This window comes from Neomonachus schauinslandi, chromosome 5, assembly GCF_002201575.2.
Source record: "Neomonachus schauinslandi chromosome 5, ASM220157v2, whole genome shotgun sequence".
NCBI classification, from domain to species: domain Eukaryota; kingdom Metazoa; phylum Chordata; class Mammalia; order Carnivora; family Phocidae; genus Neomonachus; species Neomonachus schauinslandi.
This window is the reverse complement of record NC_058407.1, coordinates 136233318-136251310: the sequence shown is the minus strand read 5'-3', so window position 1 is coordinate 136251310 and position 17993 is coordinate 136233318. Positions and strand designations below refer to the sequence as shown.

Sequence of the window (17993 nt, the reverse complement as noted above, 5' to 3'; positions counted from 1 at the left end):
ATAGTGATTCCCATTATATGTTTTGGACAGTTGGGGTTCTTGCTTATTGTTTTTGCCACCTTGATGTGGCCCTTCAGGGTGATGTAACTCTCCTAAATTACAGTGAAGTCTATGGTACAGTCTTCAAGTGCCATCAAAATATATACTTACTTGGCATAGAAACAGACACCTAGATCAATGGAACAGAATAGAGCCCAGAAACAAACCCATGCTTATATGGTCAATTAATGTACAATAAAGGATCTAAGAATATACAATGGGGCAAGGACAGTCTCTTCAACAAATGGTGTTGGGAAAACTGGACAGCCATATGCAGAAGAATGAAACTGGACCTTTTTCTCACACCATACACAAAAATAAACTTGAAATGGATTAAAGACTTGAATGTAAGACCTGGAATCAGGTCTTACATTTGTGATAACTTGGATGAATCTTGAAGGTATTATCCTAAGTGAAATAAGTCAGACAGAGAAAGACAAATACTGTATGATCTCACTTCTAAGTGAAATATAGAAAAGCTGAACTCATAGAAACAGAGTAGTAGAGTGGTTACCAGGGGCTGAAGGGCGTGGGGGAACTAGGGAGATGTTGGCTAAAGCATACGAATTTTCAGTTATAAGAAAGATTAGTTTGGGTATCAAATTATAGCATGGAGACTATATTTAATAATTATTATATACTTGAAAATTGCTAGGAGTAGATCTTGAAGGTTCTCACCACAAAAAAGAAATGGTAACTATGTGACCTGCTGGTGGTGTGAGCTAAAGCTTCGGTGGTAATCATGTTGCAATATGTAAATGTATCAGCAACACTTTCTACACAAACTTACATAATACTCTATGTCAGTTACATCTCCATAAAGTGGGTGGGGATACATACTTACTTCACTTTTTTCTTCATCTGTAGGAAAATTTGCCCATTATCTGAAAGTATAGCCATACCCAACTGGGAAAAATCCCCAGACTCTGCTCCATCTGTGAAGTCCAAACTGGGGGGCAGGAGGCATGATAGAGACCCGGTGTTCCCCATTCTGCCAGAATGACTCCAGCGTTGCAGCCTAGGAGTGGTTTCCAGCTTTGGTGCACATTGGGCTCATGTGGGGGGCTCTGAGAATCTTTTGGTGCCAAGTCCCCCCAGACTCTGATGTCATGGGTCCAGGGTGCAGCCCGGCACCCACCTTTCCAATGCCGCAAATGATTCTGATGTGAGCCAGGGTGAGAACCTTCTGCTGTAAGGCAGTCGGCACAGATTTTGGAGTCCGAAACTCAAGTCAAATCCCAGTCCTGACACCAGTTAGCTGTGTTCCCTTTGACCACTTTGCTGCTACCCTGGACAACAGTCTACAGCAGTGGTCCTCAAAGTGTGGTGCCTGGACCAGCTGTATCTGCATCACCTGAGACTTGATAGAGATGCACACTCTGGGCCCCACCTCACACCTACTGAGTCAGAAACGTAGGGTTGGCAGAGGGAGTTTCAACAAGCCTTCCAGGTGATTCTCATGCTGCTAAACTTAGAATGGTGGGTCTCCATGCTGAGTGTGTGGTCATAATAGTAGTATCTGCTTCTGCAGTCATTTCAAAGGTCTGCAGGAGAGGATTTAATCTCCTACCGGTCTGGGGGTTGATACCTCCCCCCTGCATAGCCTCCCCTATCCCCAGTCTCAAACCTTCTTCTCCCACCTTTTGACCAAGATGGGTAATCATGCCAAGTCAGAGACATTCCCGCACAAATGGCCCATCCCATTTCCAGTCTGCTGATGGGGGCCCTCCAAACAAAAGAGAAGGACCAGACCATTAACCCTTTTACTCAGTAATTTTACTGAGTGAGATACTGAAAGATATACTCTCAGTAAAATGGGGGGATATATGGACAAGCAGAGTCACTAGAGAATTATTTGCTGTTGCAAAGCAAGCAAAACAAAATGAAAAGCCTGAAATCATCTAATGGCCTCTTACTAGGTTTTGGTTAAATAAATTACGGTCTGTTTGTGGAAGAGTGTGGATACGGCCGCCCGCAGCCTGCCTGACCATGGGGGGCACGGTCACCTTCTTCGTCCGCACCTCTCTCTCTCCTGACTGCTCTCCTGCTGGCCCCCTCTGCTCGCTCGCCTCAGAGGCCATGGGCCAGTCGAGGTGGGGTGCTCACCATTGCCGTGGAAACCACGTGTGCTGTCCCCCTACCCTCGCTCACGCTGCCACCTCGTTTGGGATCCCAGCCAAGCAGTCCATGAAGGGGAACCCGGTCTCAGTGCACGGCTTGGCTGAGCTCCTAGCTGACAGTCGACACCCAACTGGCCAGCCGTGTGAGCGTGCCATCCAGAAAGTGGCCCCCGGTCCCAGGGGCTGCCTGAGCGGATGCCGTGCGGAGCTTAAATGAGATGCCTGATCAAACCCGCACACATGGAAGGTGTGCATACAGAACATGTGGTTTGTTTCAGGCCACTACATTTTGGGACGGTTGTTATATACAGTGGATGACTGTCGTGGAATCCACTGCCTTCTCTGAGGTGACCTTTGGCTACTGGTAACTCTTCGGGACGTCCGTGTATGTCATGGCGATCATAGTCCCCTGGACGTTGGTAGTGACTACAGAAGCTGGGGGCACAGGTGCCCTGGCGGTTGGGTTGGGGTCAGGATGATGTCCTGCCACTGCTGGGTATTTTCAGCTGAAAGAAATTACTTCCGCTTAACACACTGTCTCATCTCTGTTCTTCGAAGCCTACCTGGGAAGTGTCCTCTCTTGGCCCGACATTTCTGGTTGCATCTGCCCCTGACAGACTGTTACAGTGTAACGGTCCGCGTCCTGCACGTGGGGGCTGCCGTTTCTAGGGTGCGTGGGTGGAGGTCCCCCCATCGCCAGCTCCAGGCTCTGGCTGACTTTCAGAGCTCTCGGCCCCATGGCTCTCCTGAGAGGGGCTGCATTTGGCCTCTTGGTTCCTGGGGGACAAACATCACACAAAGTTACTCTAGGGAACGCCTTTCATTCCTTTGGTGAAGATGGAAACCGTAAGGTAAAGCTCCGGCCACTGTGTGTGCCCCGCGGGCTCTTTCTGCCCAGACCTGCACTCCAGACCATCTCTTCTTAAGTCCCCAGACACGGTCTCCTTCCCCTCGGTCCTGTCATTGGACCCCCACCACGTCCTGCTGACACCGTACCATTCATGAGATGTCTGTGGCCTTGCCTCACGTGGCCACTTCACCAACCTCTTTGCTTTCCGTGGACCAATGTATCATCTCCTGTGGGGCCCACCAGACCTCCAGATGGTTTTGCAGAAACTGAGCTTCCCAGCCGTTTGCAGAGTCCGGGGCTGGACAGCAGGGCACTATGCAGATCTGTGTTGCTTTAGGTACAAGCAATGAGGCGCCAGGTACAGAGTGTCGTTGACTGTTGCCACTCTTTTTGTACTGGATACGTGTTACTGATTTTATCACTGGAGAGTCTGTAAGACTGGGTGTAGTCTTTGGTACAGGAAGCATAGCAGGATTATTACACCATCCTTGGATGAGCATCCTGGAAGGACCTGTTTTAAAAGGACCTGTATTTCGAGAATGGAAAAATGAGCAACACTTTCACTTGAGTTCCATAGAGCTGGTAACATTCAAACACAGGACGACCACAGTAGATCGGGGGGCTGGTGGCGGAGAGGTGAGAGTCGCAGCCCATGGCTGCAGTCAGAAGGAGAAAGTCACTCTTCACCGTCTGAAATCCAAGTTTACAAGTCAGGCAGTGCCTTACTCCCTGGAGAAGAGCTATAATTTTTTACAGTTCATCTTTATGGAGAAAGTTTTAGTCTGTTCATTTAAAGACACATTGCAATCAATAATCAAGCTCAGGTACTTAAAATTAGAAACCATATCTAAAGGAACATTAGTTCCAGAAGATTTAGATTTTTATGTGTGACTCAAATTTGATTCTTAGAGGCAAAGGCAGAGAGCACTGCTTTGGTTTCCCCTCCTTCCAGGAGACTGCGTTCGCCCGTGGGAGAGCATGGGGACGGGCGTCCCACAGTGGGAAATGCAGGTCCCGTATTCGGGAAAGTGCGCCAGGACAGTGCTGTTAGTGGCTGGCCCCTCCTTGTCTCACGGAGTGGTGCATCTGCTCTGTTTCATCTTTCTGAAGAAATATCGGAGTGCTCTTTGGTGCACTCAGTTTGTGGTGCTGAAGGTCGACTGTCACGGACGCCATGAAATGGCTCCATCTCTGTCCTGACGCTCAGTCTTCACCAGGGAGATATTGGTGGTTGCGTTGTGGGAATTGATTTTACTATGACTTTATCTGGTTCTGTAATTTTCCAAAGACCACACAAGTTGGGCTAAGCGAGCACCACCTCTTACCTGGTTGTACTGGTCTCCTGGGGCCACGACGGCACACACCACAAAACGGGGGCTTGAAATGATAGTCACGAATTTTCTCAAGGTCCCGGAGACCAGAGTCTGAGGTCAAGGTGTGGGCAGGACTGTGCTTTGTCCGGAGGCTCTGGGAAAGCTGGACCAGGCCTTTCTCTGATCTTCGGGTGGCTGCTGGCTGGCCTTCCCTGGTGTTCCTTGGCATGTAGTCACCTCCTTGTCCCCGGATCCCCTCTCTCTCTTACAAGGATACACGTGGCTGCATTCGGAGCCAACTGGAATCCTCCTTCATGCTTAGCTGAGCGCCCACACGTAAGGGCATTTTTGCAGGATCTGGCGGTGAGGACATGGACATACCATTTCGGGGGCCCGGTGCATCTGCTGTGGCCCATTGAGAGATCCCACCCTGTCTCATTTACCCTCTACCATGGGTGGGCTCTGTGACCCACGTAGGGGAGCACATCTGGGTTCAAAGCTTTTGTGTGAGGACATCATGGGGTCCACCATTCACAGTAGCTCAGGTGGGAACATCTTGGATGCCCAGCAGCAGGGGACCGTGCAGATGGATTGCTCCAAGACCTGAGCTCCACGGGCCCTGAAGGTGCCGCGCACCGCGTGCCGTAGGGATTGCAAGCGTGCCGCCACCCAGTGAGGTCTGAGTATGGGAGGAGCAGATGGTGGCCGGCCGCTGTTGTCTGTCACTGCTGGGGTATCGCTAGTTGTTTCTTTTCTGCTTTCCACCTTTTTCTCGTATCTTGTATCCTGCAGGAATGGGGGAACCCCCATCCGCACGACTGCACTCTCTGAGCTCTTCTTCGGTGGGAGGGGCGGGACTGGTTGGTCTCTTGATTCTTGCTCAATTGCCGCCTGCGTCTGGAGGCGGCAGAGCCATGGCATTGGGGCATCCCGGGTCGCCCACCGTGGGGAACCTCGCAGTTTGGTTTGGTTTTCGGTGCAAGGCCAGTTCACCCACAAGGGACTGACTCTCCCCGGCTGGACCACCAGGATTGGCTTTTATCTTCAAGACAGGTTTCTGCAGAACCTACAGAGAAATGACTTCACTTTCAAAAGACTTTGATGACCTAAGAATTTTCCTGGTGACTGAGGACTCTGTTCCTAACAAAAGAGACCAGATTTTGTTTTGTGCTATGTTTAATGCCAAAATTATTTTTAGGGAGAAAAAATTTAGCCCGCGTGTCCCCACTCTGAGGCTCTGGGGTGTCTTTTCCCATCCACAGGCAGCAAAGAGCTCTCTGTGATGCAGGATGCTCTGTTTGGCTTCCCGGCTTTGGGCACCTCTGACCTCCCACTGCCCAGGACGCCCCAGGCGCTGCTTCCAAACGGAGCCGAGCATGACCTCGGTCAGGCAGTGGAGGGAGCCACCCGCGTTCTGAACGAAGCCTTCAAGTACGCTGACTTGGAAAGCTGGGCTAACTCGGGCAGCGCGCCTCCCAGAGCACAGGCTTCTCAAGCTGCAGGTCCCACACCTTTGACAGGAGTTTAATGACAGTGACGTTGCCAAGCCGGCAGCTGCCGGTTCACCTTGGACAGTCCCCTCGACTTACTTAGGAAACCAGGTCTGCCTCTGTAGCTGGGGCCTCTGTCTGTGCTCTCTGTGTCCCGCGTCTGGTCTAGCCAGCCACCCAGCCTGTGCTTTCTGCTCACTCTCCAAGTGTACCCGGTGCCACCCTGCACTGCCCCAGTTACCCTCCTGACTGTGGGCAGAGGGGCCTCGCAGTCCTGTCAGGCACAGGCACCTGCTGGCCCGGCCTCCCTCTCCCGTTCTCTTCTCTGCAGAGCAGCGCCACTGACAGGTGCTGGTGGAGAGCCTCCCGCGCTCCCGAGTCTGTTGTCCTGTCACATGGCTGGACTTAGGTCCGTTGCTTCTGGGTGTCCGCTGAATGCCCCTTCATGTCTCAGAGTGGCTATGTGAGTGTCACGTCTGTGGGCGTCTGCCAAGCCCGGCAGTGTGTTCCGGAATCTCGGAGAGGGCCCGGGGTGTGCCCACGATTCGTGCAGACAGGTGGGCCGTCTCAAGGTGACGCAGGGCAGGGTCCTGTGAGCACTTCCACCTGTCACAGAGCCTCGGATCCCAGAGGGGGCTGCTGAGATGGTGTTTCAGGTGGGTGGGGGACCAGGCTGGGTGACAGCCCCGAATCCTCCTCATGGGGGAGGAAAGTGGCCTGGGGCGAGAGAGCAGTACTGGAGATCTCCCACCTCTGCGTGAGGGCTGAGCCTCTCTTGTGATGAGAGCACTGCATTCCTCTCATGGTTCCTAGAGAGACAGAAGCTCTCCTGGAAGACACTGTACCACTGGCTGTTGAAGGGATTGACCTTTGTAGTGAGGCACTTGTCTTCAGGGGGCGTCCCTGACTGCCGCAGTCTTTCGCCCGGCTCCCTGCTCCCCATGGACGGACCCACTGCTGCCTCAGCGCCGCGGGGGACGGGGGATGCCGGACGCCGAGGCCGGAGGGCCGAGAAGAGGAACTGGAAGGATACGAAGGAAATGTGAGGAATTATCCCATGGCTGGAATCCAGGAAGTTTGTTCACGATGTTTTATGGCTCATTTTAAACCACTGTAAAAATGTCAAGCTTTCTGTAACATGTTTTGCTGGAAACCTGTCTTTACACCATCTCACCACTGACATTGTAAAATGATACCAATTGTTATTCATGAAATCGTACTCAGAACGTCTGTGGTGCTCTAATTTATATTGCGTGGGTGTCATTGATCCAAAAAGTGACACCTGTGTATTGCTTTTGATCTCTGGGAGGGAAATAATGGAGCTGTGTTGATTGTTCAGATCTTTGGATAGAGCCCGATCCCCTTCATTATTCATGGATATCGAGGGGGATTTGCAAAGAGAAGTACAAATTTGTCTCATGGATGCGCTTTCTCTACCTTAATTAAAGATACAAGTTTATTCATTTATTTTCATCTAAATACATAAAAGTCACATGCGCTAGATGTCGTGAGGTCAGCTGCTCAAATAAAACTGCATCTGTTCATAGAGAAAGTTCACGTGGACGTGGCTTGTGGGTCCCAGCAGCATCTGGGATAAGACCCTTGGGTGGTCCCTTGGGAAGAGAGCCCGTAGCGAGAGTTGGCTCGGACGCCTCCCTACGGTTTACGGGCGGCACAGATAGGCCTTAGCTTTGGCGCCGAGGGCAGAGTGAGGGCCTGGCAGAGGCTGCATCTGTGTCCGCCAAGCCGTCTCTGCAGGTCGTTGGAAGGAGGCAGGCCTTCAGTTTCTGGGTCCCACTGGGGCCCCTGTGCTGTGCCCCCCCACGTGTGACGCCGTGGCCGCAGAGCAGGTTCCGTTCGCCCAGCATTTCCTGCTCGCCGGTGGGACGCCCCTGTGTGTGCCACGTGGGGGGCACAGAAGCTGAGTGTGTGGCGCCTCATCAGGGGGATGGTCAGCGAGTCCGGGACGGCCCCGTGTCTTCCCTGCCTTCTTCCCGCAGTGACTGCCATGAGTTTCTGGATATTCACTAACAACTGTCCTCAGCAGCCCCTGCCGGCACCCGTCACCTGCTTCCGCCTGCCTCACAAGCGTCCCCGCACAGATGCCAGGGTGTCTCCGTCCACCCGCCCGCCTCTCTGCCTGTTTCTCCTGCGAGCACCGCTGCGGTGTGGCTCCCCAGGTCGGGGGGCAGACAGGGTGAGCAGGAAGAGTGGGCAGCCCCATGGGACCCACGGGTGACAGGTCGGCCTCTGTGGGGATGAGCTCGCCCGAGCGGGGTGGGTGGAAGCCAGATGCCCTCGGCGGTGGCCGGGGGTGAGCACACATAGTTACCCCAGGGAATCTGGGTTAGAAAGGAAGCATGGAAGCCCCGGTGGAGGGATGCTGGGTTTAGGGGTTTCCTTTATAAGGTGAGGAGACCAGCCGTGTGATGACCGCGTGTTCGGTTTCGGGCCAGCAGATGCTGGAACAAGAGGGAGACGAGGCTGGAGGCTCAGAGGAAGGTGAGAGCCGCGGGCGGGGGTGGATGCGAGGCGGCTGTCCCTGTCGTGGTGGGACGGGGAGGGTGGGACACCGCCACGGGGCGCAGTGGGGGGAGTGGCCTGGTCTGCGCGCCTCCCGCCTCCACACACACGCCCGTTTGGGCTCCTGCCCTCGTGGGCTCGCTTCATCCCTAGTGAGACGACACACACGTCACTTCTAGTCTCAGGGACTTGACCCGTGTGACTCTGACGTGTGCCGGTACAAAGGCCTGGATTTGTAGCGTCGGCCGACTTCCGTGCTGTAAACACCATCCCTGCGGCCAGTTTCGCGGGGCTGGTGTGAGGGCCCAGAGCACAGATTTGGGGCCGGGCCTGCAGTGGCTCAGCCTCTCGTGTACCTCTCGCATACGACACAAGACCAAACATAATAGTGCAATAGTCAGGAAGAGGTGGGTTTTGAGTATTTCTTGCCTTTATTTTTAATATAATTTAGTGTACGTTATTTGACTCTTAATAACAACTGCGTTTAGCAGTCTGCTTTCCGAATGGCCTGACGACAGTGGGCTCTCATGGCTGAGCTGGCTCCAGCAGCCGTGCGGGGATTGGGGAGCCGAGGGGGTCCTCCAGCACCTCCCGGCTCTTGGGAGGAGGACGTAACTCCCACATCTCTGTGCTCAGAGAGAAGACGGGGACGGGGGCAGGAGGAAGTGGGATGAGGGATTGGAGGAGTGAATGAGGGCAGCCCTGCGTGGCTCTCGGGGGCCCCACCGCCAGACGTGGGGACCAGAGCTCGGTGCATGGAGAGAGGCTGCCCGTGGGGCTGGAGTCCTTTACCTCCCCCGTCAGCCCAGGGAGAGAGAGCTGTCCTTCCGGCCTGCCCCGAGCCAGGGCAGTCCCCACACATGCCCCGTCTTCCTCAAAGCCTGTCTAGAATCGTTCTCAACCAGGATACCGTTTGAGACCCCTGGAGAGATGCAAGGTGGACTTTTGTTCCTCCAGATTTTGTGACTGACTTTGGTGCACACCTGCCCACAACAAGCGTCGCGTGGGGTCCGTATCCCGTGTTTAATTTGCTGTCTGTTGACGTGTAAGGTCCCACAGACAATGAAATCTCAGTGCTACAGCATGAATTCACTTCATTTTTCTAGGGACTCAGAGTTAATTTAGAAACCCAATGTGATCTTCGGGCATCAAGAGAATCTCCCTTAGGTGAAAATTGCCCCTTTTTTCTTGCTTCGTGAATAGATGAGAATATTAAAAAGGAGGGATGCATCTTCTTCTGAAAGATGAGCTGCTTGATGAGTCTGGGCCTTTCTCTTTGATGCAGAAATCAGTGCTTTGAGTTAGCGTCATTAGGCCGGCCTGTTGCCGCTGCAGGCCCGGGCAGCCGTAGCCAGGGAGGCGAACAGCCCCGCTGCTCCTGCAGCTGTTTGCCGAGTCCCTGGGAGCACTCGGTTTGCCCCTGAGCCCGACAAGCCTAAGGAGGCAGGGACCCCATGTGTGGGGCCTGCGGTGGCCTGGGGCCCCGACCCTGCCCTTGCTCTGCCTGCCCCTGACGGCCCCGCGCTCGGCCTCCTGGGGAGAACGCGGCATCTCGCTAGTGAGGGAGGCCGGGCAGCAAACACCTGCCGGGCAGTAAACACCTGCAGGGCAGGGGAGGTGCCGTTTGCGCAAAAAATGGGCAGACAGTCCCGCCTCACGGGAGTCCACGTGCCGGGGAACCACGCCTGGGAGGGTGCACCTTACCTGGCCCCGTGGGGACACCCTGCCCTCTGCACCCCGCCTGGCCTCCAGGTCCATCCCCCGGACAGACTCTGACTCCGCTTGAGTCTCAGCGTCCCTCCCGCCTTAACCTCGCCCTCCTGTCCCCTCATCTCCGGCGAGTTCCAACCCCAAGCCCTTCCAGGCCGAGGATCTTGGGGGCAGCAATGTGGCTGGAAGTAGGGGTGGGGTGGGGGTTTTAGTTTATAGATTACAGATTAATGCATGAATCCGAGGGTCCAGAAGAAGTTCTGACTCACTCTCAACAAAGCTTTCCACGGCCAGCGTGTTATTATTGGCGCCCTCAGGGTGGGTTTGGAGCCGTGTACGGCTGTGTTGGGGCAAACTCCTGCTCACCAGGGGCCCTGGACGGTTTCCAGACCTAAGTGACAGGAATGCTCCCCAGTGGGGCTGGCGCATCTGGGGGAGCAGGGGAACGGGGTGGTGGTGGGGTCGTGAGCAAGGGGGCCTCTCCCTGAAGAGAAGGTGCCTTTGAGGGGCACCCGCATGCCTTTTTGCAAATCCCTCGTCCTCCTGCCGGCTCCCCACCGAGACCCTTCAAGGGGGGGCTTTTGAGGTTCCTTCTAAGAAGAGATTCTCTTACGGCGTGGGGAGGACTTGCACCCGGCTGACGGCACAGGTGGACATGTTTCCTGGAAGGCCCATCAGACTTTAGGGAACAGGAAGAGGTCTGACGGGGGCACCCCACATCTGAGAGGTGAGGGTCCCTGGAGAGTTGCCCAAAGGAGCGGGGTGGCCCCCAGGGTGGTGCTTAGGATCGGTGGGCTCCTGATGGACCAGTGGGCCAGGTTGGTGGTGCTGGACATCCGATGTGACCGAGGCCCGCTCTTCCATAGGAGCAGCCGGCCTGTGCTCAGTGGAGCTGGTGAAGTGGAGAGTGTGGCCCGCGAACTAGGACGAGCCCCCCCACAACGCCTTCCCCATCCCGCCCTCACTCAGCCCCGCCAGGCCACTTGGGCGGAGGCGAGCAAGGGGGCTGTTACCTGGCGATCTTGTCCGTGCAGGACATGGTGACGAGCTGCTCACCCAGCAGGACGCCGTCCCACGTCTGTACCGCGCTAGGGCCCCGGACGGGGACGGTCCCTTCCCCAGACTCGATCTTCGTGCGCAGGTGCCCGCGGAGCTTCCTGACGATGTGCTTCCTGCTGTTCACTAGGAGATAAGAGGTGGCCGTGAGCCTGCTGGTGCAGACACGTGAGTCCCCACCTGGAGCCGTGCAGGAGGAGGGCAGGTGCCCAGAAACATCTCCAGGGGCCCCGGCGGCACGTGGACAACTGCTGGGCTGGGGAAGCACAGATGAGTGCCCCAGCGGAGGGCAGGGGCTGCTGCAGGGCTGCGCTCCAGAGCGCCCCCTCTAGACCAGCCCCCCCACTTCTCCGGAAGGGCCCGGCAGGCAGTGTCTGAGGCTCCGTGGTCACGTGGCCTCTGTCGCCGCTGCCAGAGCGCACGGCTGCACAGACAGCCCCACGAGCGAGCGTGGCTGCGCTCTAAACCCTGTATTCGCGGACGCTGAGATGTGAGTCCCATGCCTTCCACGCGCTGGGAGATACTGCTCTTTGCACCTCTCTCAGCCATCTAAAGATAGTTCCTGGACCGTCTGGAAGGGCCGTGGGTGGGGTCTGGCCTGAGGGCCGTGGTCTGTAGACCCCAGTCGAGATTTTCATCCTGGCTATATTGTTTTCTAGCTCCATGACCTCGGAAAGGTCACTCACAACCGCTGTGACACGGGTGTTGCACCCTAAACTAGGGCTAATAATGGTGCCTGCCTCCTGGGCTGTGGGGACGGATGAGGTCAGACATGCACAGTCAGCAGGGCATCCGCTCCCACCAGGGTCTATAGGACGAACAACAAGACACAGCCTTTGAACTGGTCCTTGTGGGCCCCTCATGCCTTCGTCCCATATACTCCTGCTTTCCTTCCCAGAGCCCCCTCAGCGTGTGCGCGCGCACCCCACACCCTACAGTTATTTGGAGAACTAGCATGAACAAAGGGAAGATTATCTTTATCCTTTCTTTCTTTAAAAGAGTTCTGCACGTTAAGTCTGGATTATATTGGAAAATGGAAATGGTTAAGTGCTTTGCATACAAATGTTATTTAATATAGTGATTCCAGCATTTACATACGTATGCTGACATAGATGGATACTAAAGATACTTTCTTTAAAAGGTTTCTATTTAAGTTTTGAAGTTGTGGAAATAGGATTTCTGCCTTATTTATCCTTACTGAAGGCATCAAATAATAACGTGGATTTATATGTGCACCTTCTTTTACAGATTTCACAACAATTGACAGTATATTTTCTTTGTTTCTAGGAGCTGAAGTTCTTTTACTACATTTCTGTAGTCCCTAACGTCCATGTCTTAGGGAGAAAGATTGTTGTACTCCTTGCCGAACGTAAACTTGTAAAAGGGTTCAGGTTGCTTTTTGATCCTCACCAACCAGGTGCTTGATGAGATCCAATTTTGACTGATTTGTGAGTCATCCATAGAAGGAAGAACCGAGATGAGAGACTGAACCTGGGTATGCACAGCCAGAGATGCTCCATGATGGTGATGGTGAGAGTGCAAATCTCTATAGCTTTGAATGGCACCAGGATTCAGATGATGACAATGACGATGGTGGTGATGATGATGATGGTCATTGAGGACGATGGTGACAATAATGATGAAGATGATGATGTTGATGGTGCTGGTGATGATGGTGATGCTGGTGGTGATGACGGTGATGATGGTGATTGTGGTGATGATGGTGATGGTGGTGATGATGGTGATGGTGGTGATGATGGTGATGAGGGTGGTGGTGATGATGATGGTGGTGAAGATGGTGATGATGGTGATGGTGATGATGGTGAAGATGATACAATGAACATAAAATAGTTCATATGACTCAAAAACCTTTGAATAAACCTTTGATTGGACCCGACTTTTTACACTGTCCAGGTGGGGTCTTACTGGTCTCATCAACCTCAGCACTGGGAGAGTGGAGGACCAATACACCTCAGTTTCCACAGTTTGCCAGTGTCAGGGACTTGCCGTTCTATGTGGGGGATATTTTCTCGGGGACTGTGGTACGTTTTGCCCTCTGTTTCTATTAATTATGGCATCCTTTTTGTTCTCCTGGTGCTTCAACTATCATGTCATTTTTCAGACCTGGAAGTTGCCTGTTACCTTGTAAGGCTTTTCTAAATTCCTACCCACTGCTTCTGCACAACTAACTTTCCATGAAGTAGACTCCATGACAACAGGGAGTCCTGGCTTGAATTAACAACTGGTCTGTAGGAGTTAACTCAAAGTTTTCAGGTGGATTAATTTTGCCTGAAGAGCCAGGTGCATGAGGCGCTCCTGAAACTTGTTTATTTTTGGAGGTGCTACATCTCAGGCTGCCTTCCTTAGCATGCTCCCTGATGAGCGTGATCAGTCCGGTGGGGGCGGTGTTCTGAGTGCTGGTGATCGGTAGAGCCCATGTCCTCGGCTCTTCCTTGCCTAATTGTGAGAGGTGGGAGGGAGCTGAAGTTGGCACTTGAAGCAGCACAAACACCGGTCCAGCCAGAGGCCGCAGAGGACTGAGTCCACACAAGCTGCAGTGGGTCTGAGACATTGAAATATGCCGAGTGCATATAAATCCTCCCAAATCCAGGAGAATATTCTAATCTGCTAGTATTCCATGTCCCCAGACTCATCATTGTAGTGTTTATCAGTCTGAGACCTTTGAAGACAGGTGTGAAGAGACAGGAAGGGTGGTCATATGCTTTACAGGGTTGTTCAGGTGAATATTTTGTTTTTAGGACAGAATCAGAAGCGGGTGGACAAAAACGGCAATTGCTGGTGTCCACCGAGGGAGCACAGCTGTGTCTGAGGAGTGATACGTGGCTGCCACGATTGCTGTAGGGAAGGAGAGCCGGGAACGGGAGGAAAGGCCTCAGAACGGAAGACAGTCTGTCTGAGCACCAGATAAACTTTTAATTTCCAGACCGTCTTCAGAAGGTGTGTGCACCCCGCAGGGAACACCTGTGATGCGCCCCGCTGTTTCCTGTCATGACGTCTACAGCATCCGTCCCGTGCGTCCTGTGGGACGTGGTGGCGGCGGCGGCGGTGGCGGCGGTGGTGGTGGGAGCTTGGAGGCCGTCTGGACACCTGCTCCCGCCGTGCACAGGCCTTCGCATCCTGTGCCAGCATCAGGGACTCAGTAGGCAGACCTGAAGACGGGGCTGTCAGGACGCGTGCTTCAGACTTGGCTTTGTGGTTCTGGTCCAATCTCTTGAACTTCCCTAATGCACAATGAACGGAGTTGGCCTAGAATGTAGGAGGCATTTAGCACGCGCTCGTAAGCTATGACATCATATGCTCCTTCTCGTGGCACGTGGGGGAAGGTAGAGGGGAGAATTTTAACTACACTGTTAAATCTTGGAAAATGGCAGTAAGAACTGAATTTCCCAGGTTGTTTCAAAGACACACCACGAAAGTGGCATTTGCGTTAAGGATGCTGGTGAGTCAGAAGGAGGACAGTGGTTGTTCAGCCACAGTGACGTGCCCTGAGTCTTGTCAGGGCTCTCTTCCATGGAGGTTCCCCTCAGAGCAGTCTGGGGCCAGCCCAGGCCTGCCCAGAGCCACTCAGGACGTGGCATCATCCTTGTCGGTCCAGCCTCCCGGAATGAATGGGGCCGCTTCTGGTCGGCAAGACCAAGGACCTTCATGGCACAGGCTCGTCCCCCCCGGTAAGAGCCTTGTACACCTGCCCCCTGAGCCTGCCTGGTCCTGCAGACACCAGACCAGACTCCTGCTATCCTGCCAGGAGATACACACCCAATCTGGGCAGGAGACTGTTTGGGGGGTTTTGAATCCGGTAGCTTGAAACATATCAGATTCTCAGAATCACTGGGGAAGTTTTAAGAGTGGCCCAGTGTACCCTGAACACATCAGAGTCTCTGGCAGAGCAGGCAGCAGGGAACTGCGTCTGTGGAGACTTCCTGGTGGATCCTGATAGATGAGGCATGTTCGGAGACAGCCCAGTGGAGCGCTCGCCTGCTGATGGGCAACACCCCCCAACTTCTCAGACCAATTGGTTTTGATTTCATTGTGAAAGACTCCAGGGAGGAAGAACTACTATCTATCTAGATGAATATTTTTGAGGAAACAAATAAAGCGGGGGAATTTAGAATTTCTTGAGCCACAGGCATCCGAGGGAGGTGAGGCCGGTTCACAGCACCGTGCTCTGTGGTCTCTTAGACACGGACCGGGCTGTAGGGAGTGTGGGGTCAGGGAAGTCGGGGAGCCTTTCGAGCGCCGGGACAGCTGGGGCCAGAGGTCCCTGGTGGACGGCCACTGTCTCTCCGCGGCTGGTGGGCGGTCAGGCGTTTGCTCTTAGAAACGCCAGGTCAGATCCTGTTCCCTGCGGTGTGTGACGCGGGCTGTAGGGATGGTCTAGACCCCTGCACGGGATCTCCTTTCTCCGCTGCATGCAGTCTGTCGGAGGCCTGACTACAGATCTGCTGCATCACACGCCTGTGGAGGGTGTGCTTCTTCGCACGGGTGTCCTTGTGTGTGTGGGGGGGTGGAGAGCAGAGCCGTGGCGCACGTGGGCTGTGCAGAGCGGAGGAGGCTGAGAACAGAGGAGCGGACACAATGGGCACCCCGCAGGGGCTGTGCTGGGTGGTGTGCAGGACCCGGGGAGGTCGTGGCTCCCACACTGGGGCGCCTGCTGGCTGCAGGGATGGACCTGCCTCTGTGGACCTTTGGGGCTGCGTTCTGGGAGCTCCATTTAGGAGCGTGGAGCCAGGCTTGTGGCAGGCAGGCAGGGTTTCTCCAAGGTTACTTGGAGGACGCAGACGCCCTGACCTCTGGGAGCAGACGGGCCCACAGGCCTGTGCTTCCTGGGGGAGCAGAGGTCCTAGTCCCCCCATGTGCCATCCTTCCAAAGCAAAGACCTGTACCATGGGGGGGGGGGCGTGACACACAGAGCCCCCCTCGGTGGCAGTGCCTTCTCTCTAAAGCGGGAATCATTCCTGAGTATCCAAGCCCTCCTGGGCCCGTGAAGAACACACAGGTTCTCTGGGAGGCCCTCCACGCAGAGGGCAGTGTGGTGTTCTTACCCTTACTGGCGAATAAGGGGAGGTGGTGTGTGGCTCCCGGAGGTGAGTCCGAGTACAGACTCGCCGAGAGCCCCCTCCTGGGTGCCAGGGACAGCAGGCTAAATAACCTGGGAGCAGCATGTCACTTTGCCTGGCATAGCTGCAGTAAAAATGGGAGGAAGACACTTTATTTTGTTTGCCCTAGCAGCACCTGCCACTTCTTAAAAGCACCATGAAATAAAAGACATCTGTGTCGGGAAGTGAGCCCCCAGGGTGCATCTGAGGATGTGTTTGTGTGTTTTTCTAAACCACTGGCCTTGCAAGTTGGAATCGGGGGCCAGGGAGGCCGCCGTGGGTGCCGGATGCACAGAGGCGCGGGCCCAATGAGCCAGAACTGCCCCTCTGGAGACGCGGCGGGGCTCAGGCCGTCCTCACTCAGCCATCCTGTCCTCAGGAGGAAGCCGGTAAATGAGGTAAATTAGGGCTGGCCCCAAATGTTCTGCCAGACCTTTCCTCCCAGACCTGAGGCCTCCTGGGCCGGGTCTTCATGATGCCCAGTCTTCCGAGAGAAAATGGAAAGACAGTTCTAAGCAGCTGTCTAATGGACCACATTTCACAATTTCATATGGGAGTTGGTTCTTGTAGATTCAGCCTGATGAACACTCCAAGAAAAATGAATCCGTTTCATGTTGTTTCTCCTTCCTTCTCTTTCTGAGACTACGTGACGGTGAAGGAATGCCCTGCGTGACCCTTGAGGGCGGATGCACCTGCCGTCACCTGCCAGGCTGTCCCAGCCTTCCCTCTCTCCTGGGGCAGCTCCCTGAAAGGCCCCTGGTAGTTAATGGGTGCCCTTCCCTTGACTCTCAATTTGATTTGATTCTGCCACTTACTTTCCACAGGGTGTGGCTATGGACCGAGTGTTTGTGTCCCTCAAAAACTCCCGTGTTGAAGCCCCAACCCCAAGGGGACCGTGTCAGGGGGTGGGGTCCCCCGATGAGATTCATGCTCTTGTGAAGGAGACGCCAGGGAGCCCCCCTCGCCCCTTCCCCCAGTGAGGGCACAGAAGACGCTGCCCAAGAACCAGGCTGTGGCTCTCACCAGACCGGGCGTCTGGATCTGGGACGTCCAGCCCCCAGATTGTGAGGAAGAAATGCCTCCTGGTTATAATCCACCCCAGCAGCCGCAGAGGAAGACAGTAAGGAAAACGTTACTCCAGAGGGGAGAGCCGTGGTCTTGGAGCAAAGGTGGCAGGAAGGAGGATGGATTTTTCTGGGCCAGGCTGCAACCGTGTTAGAGAAATAGACTAAGTTAACTACATGTAGGATTTTTAAAAGGGCTGTTTTCCCTGCACCTTCTTTACCTCATCAGTGCCTGGAGCAGCAGGGGTTCAGAAAGTGCTTCCCTTTCCTTCCACTGGTAATTAGAACACAAATGCGGCCTTCCATGGGGGGGGAATCAGAGGCCAAAAATAAACCTTCCCTGCATGTGTCTCATCTGCTGTAGGTTTCCTGGGATGAGTCAGCATCTTCACTGGGACCAGACCCCGCATTATATACATGCTCGGTTTCACTGCCTAACTCAGATGGTTTGCTTGGTGCTGCTTCTGGGATGGGTCTGCGTGTGTGTTTGTGCGTACATGTGTGTGTGTGTGTGTGTGTGGTGCACATGCATGCACGGTATGTGTTGTATGCACACATGCTTCTGGGGCGGATCTGCATGTGTGTGCATGTGTGTGCATGTGTGTGGTGCACACGCATGCACGGTATGTGTTGTATGCACACATGCTTCTGGGACGGGTCTGCGTGTGTGTGCATGTGTGTGCACGTATGTGTGCATGTGTGTGGTGCACA

At 54.3% G+C, this 17993-nt stretch overlaps 1 protein-coding gene across 1 annotated transcript in view; it reads right to left on the bottom strand.

Moving 5' to 3' along the window:
- Positions 1-17993, bottom strand: part of ADARB2 (adenosine deaminase RNA specific B2 (inactive)) — a 128148-nt gene that overhangs the window by 18988 nt on the left and 91167 nt on the right. The window contains exon 8 of the mRNA XM_021690906.1: positions 11059-11227. Within this exon, the coding sequence (XP_021546581.1) occupies positions 11059-11227 (169 nt within the window). The remainder of the gene's footprint in view (positions 1-11058; positions 11228-17993) is intronic.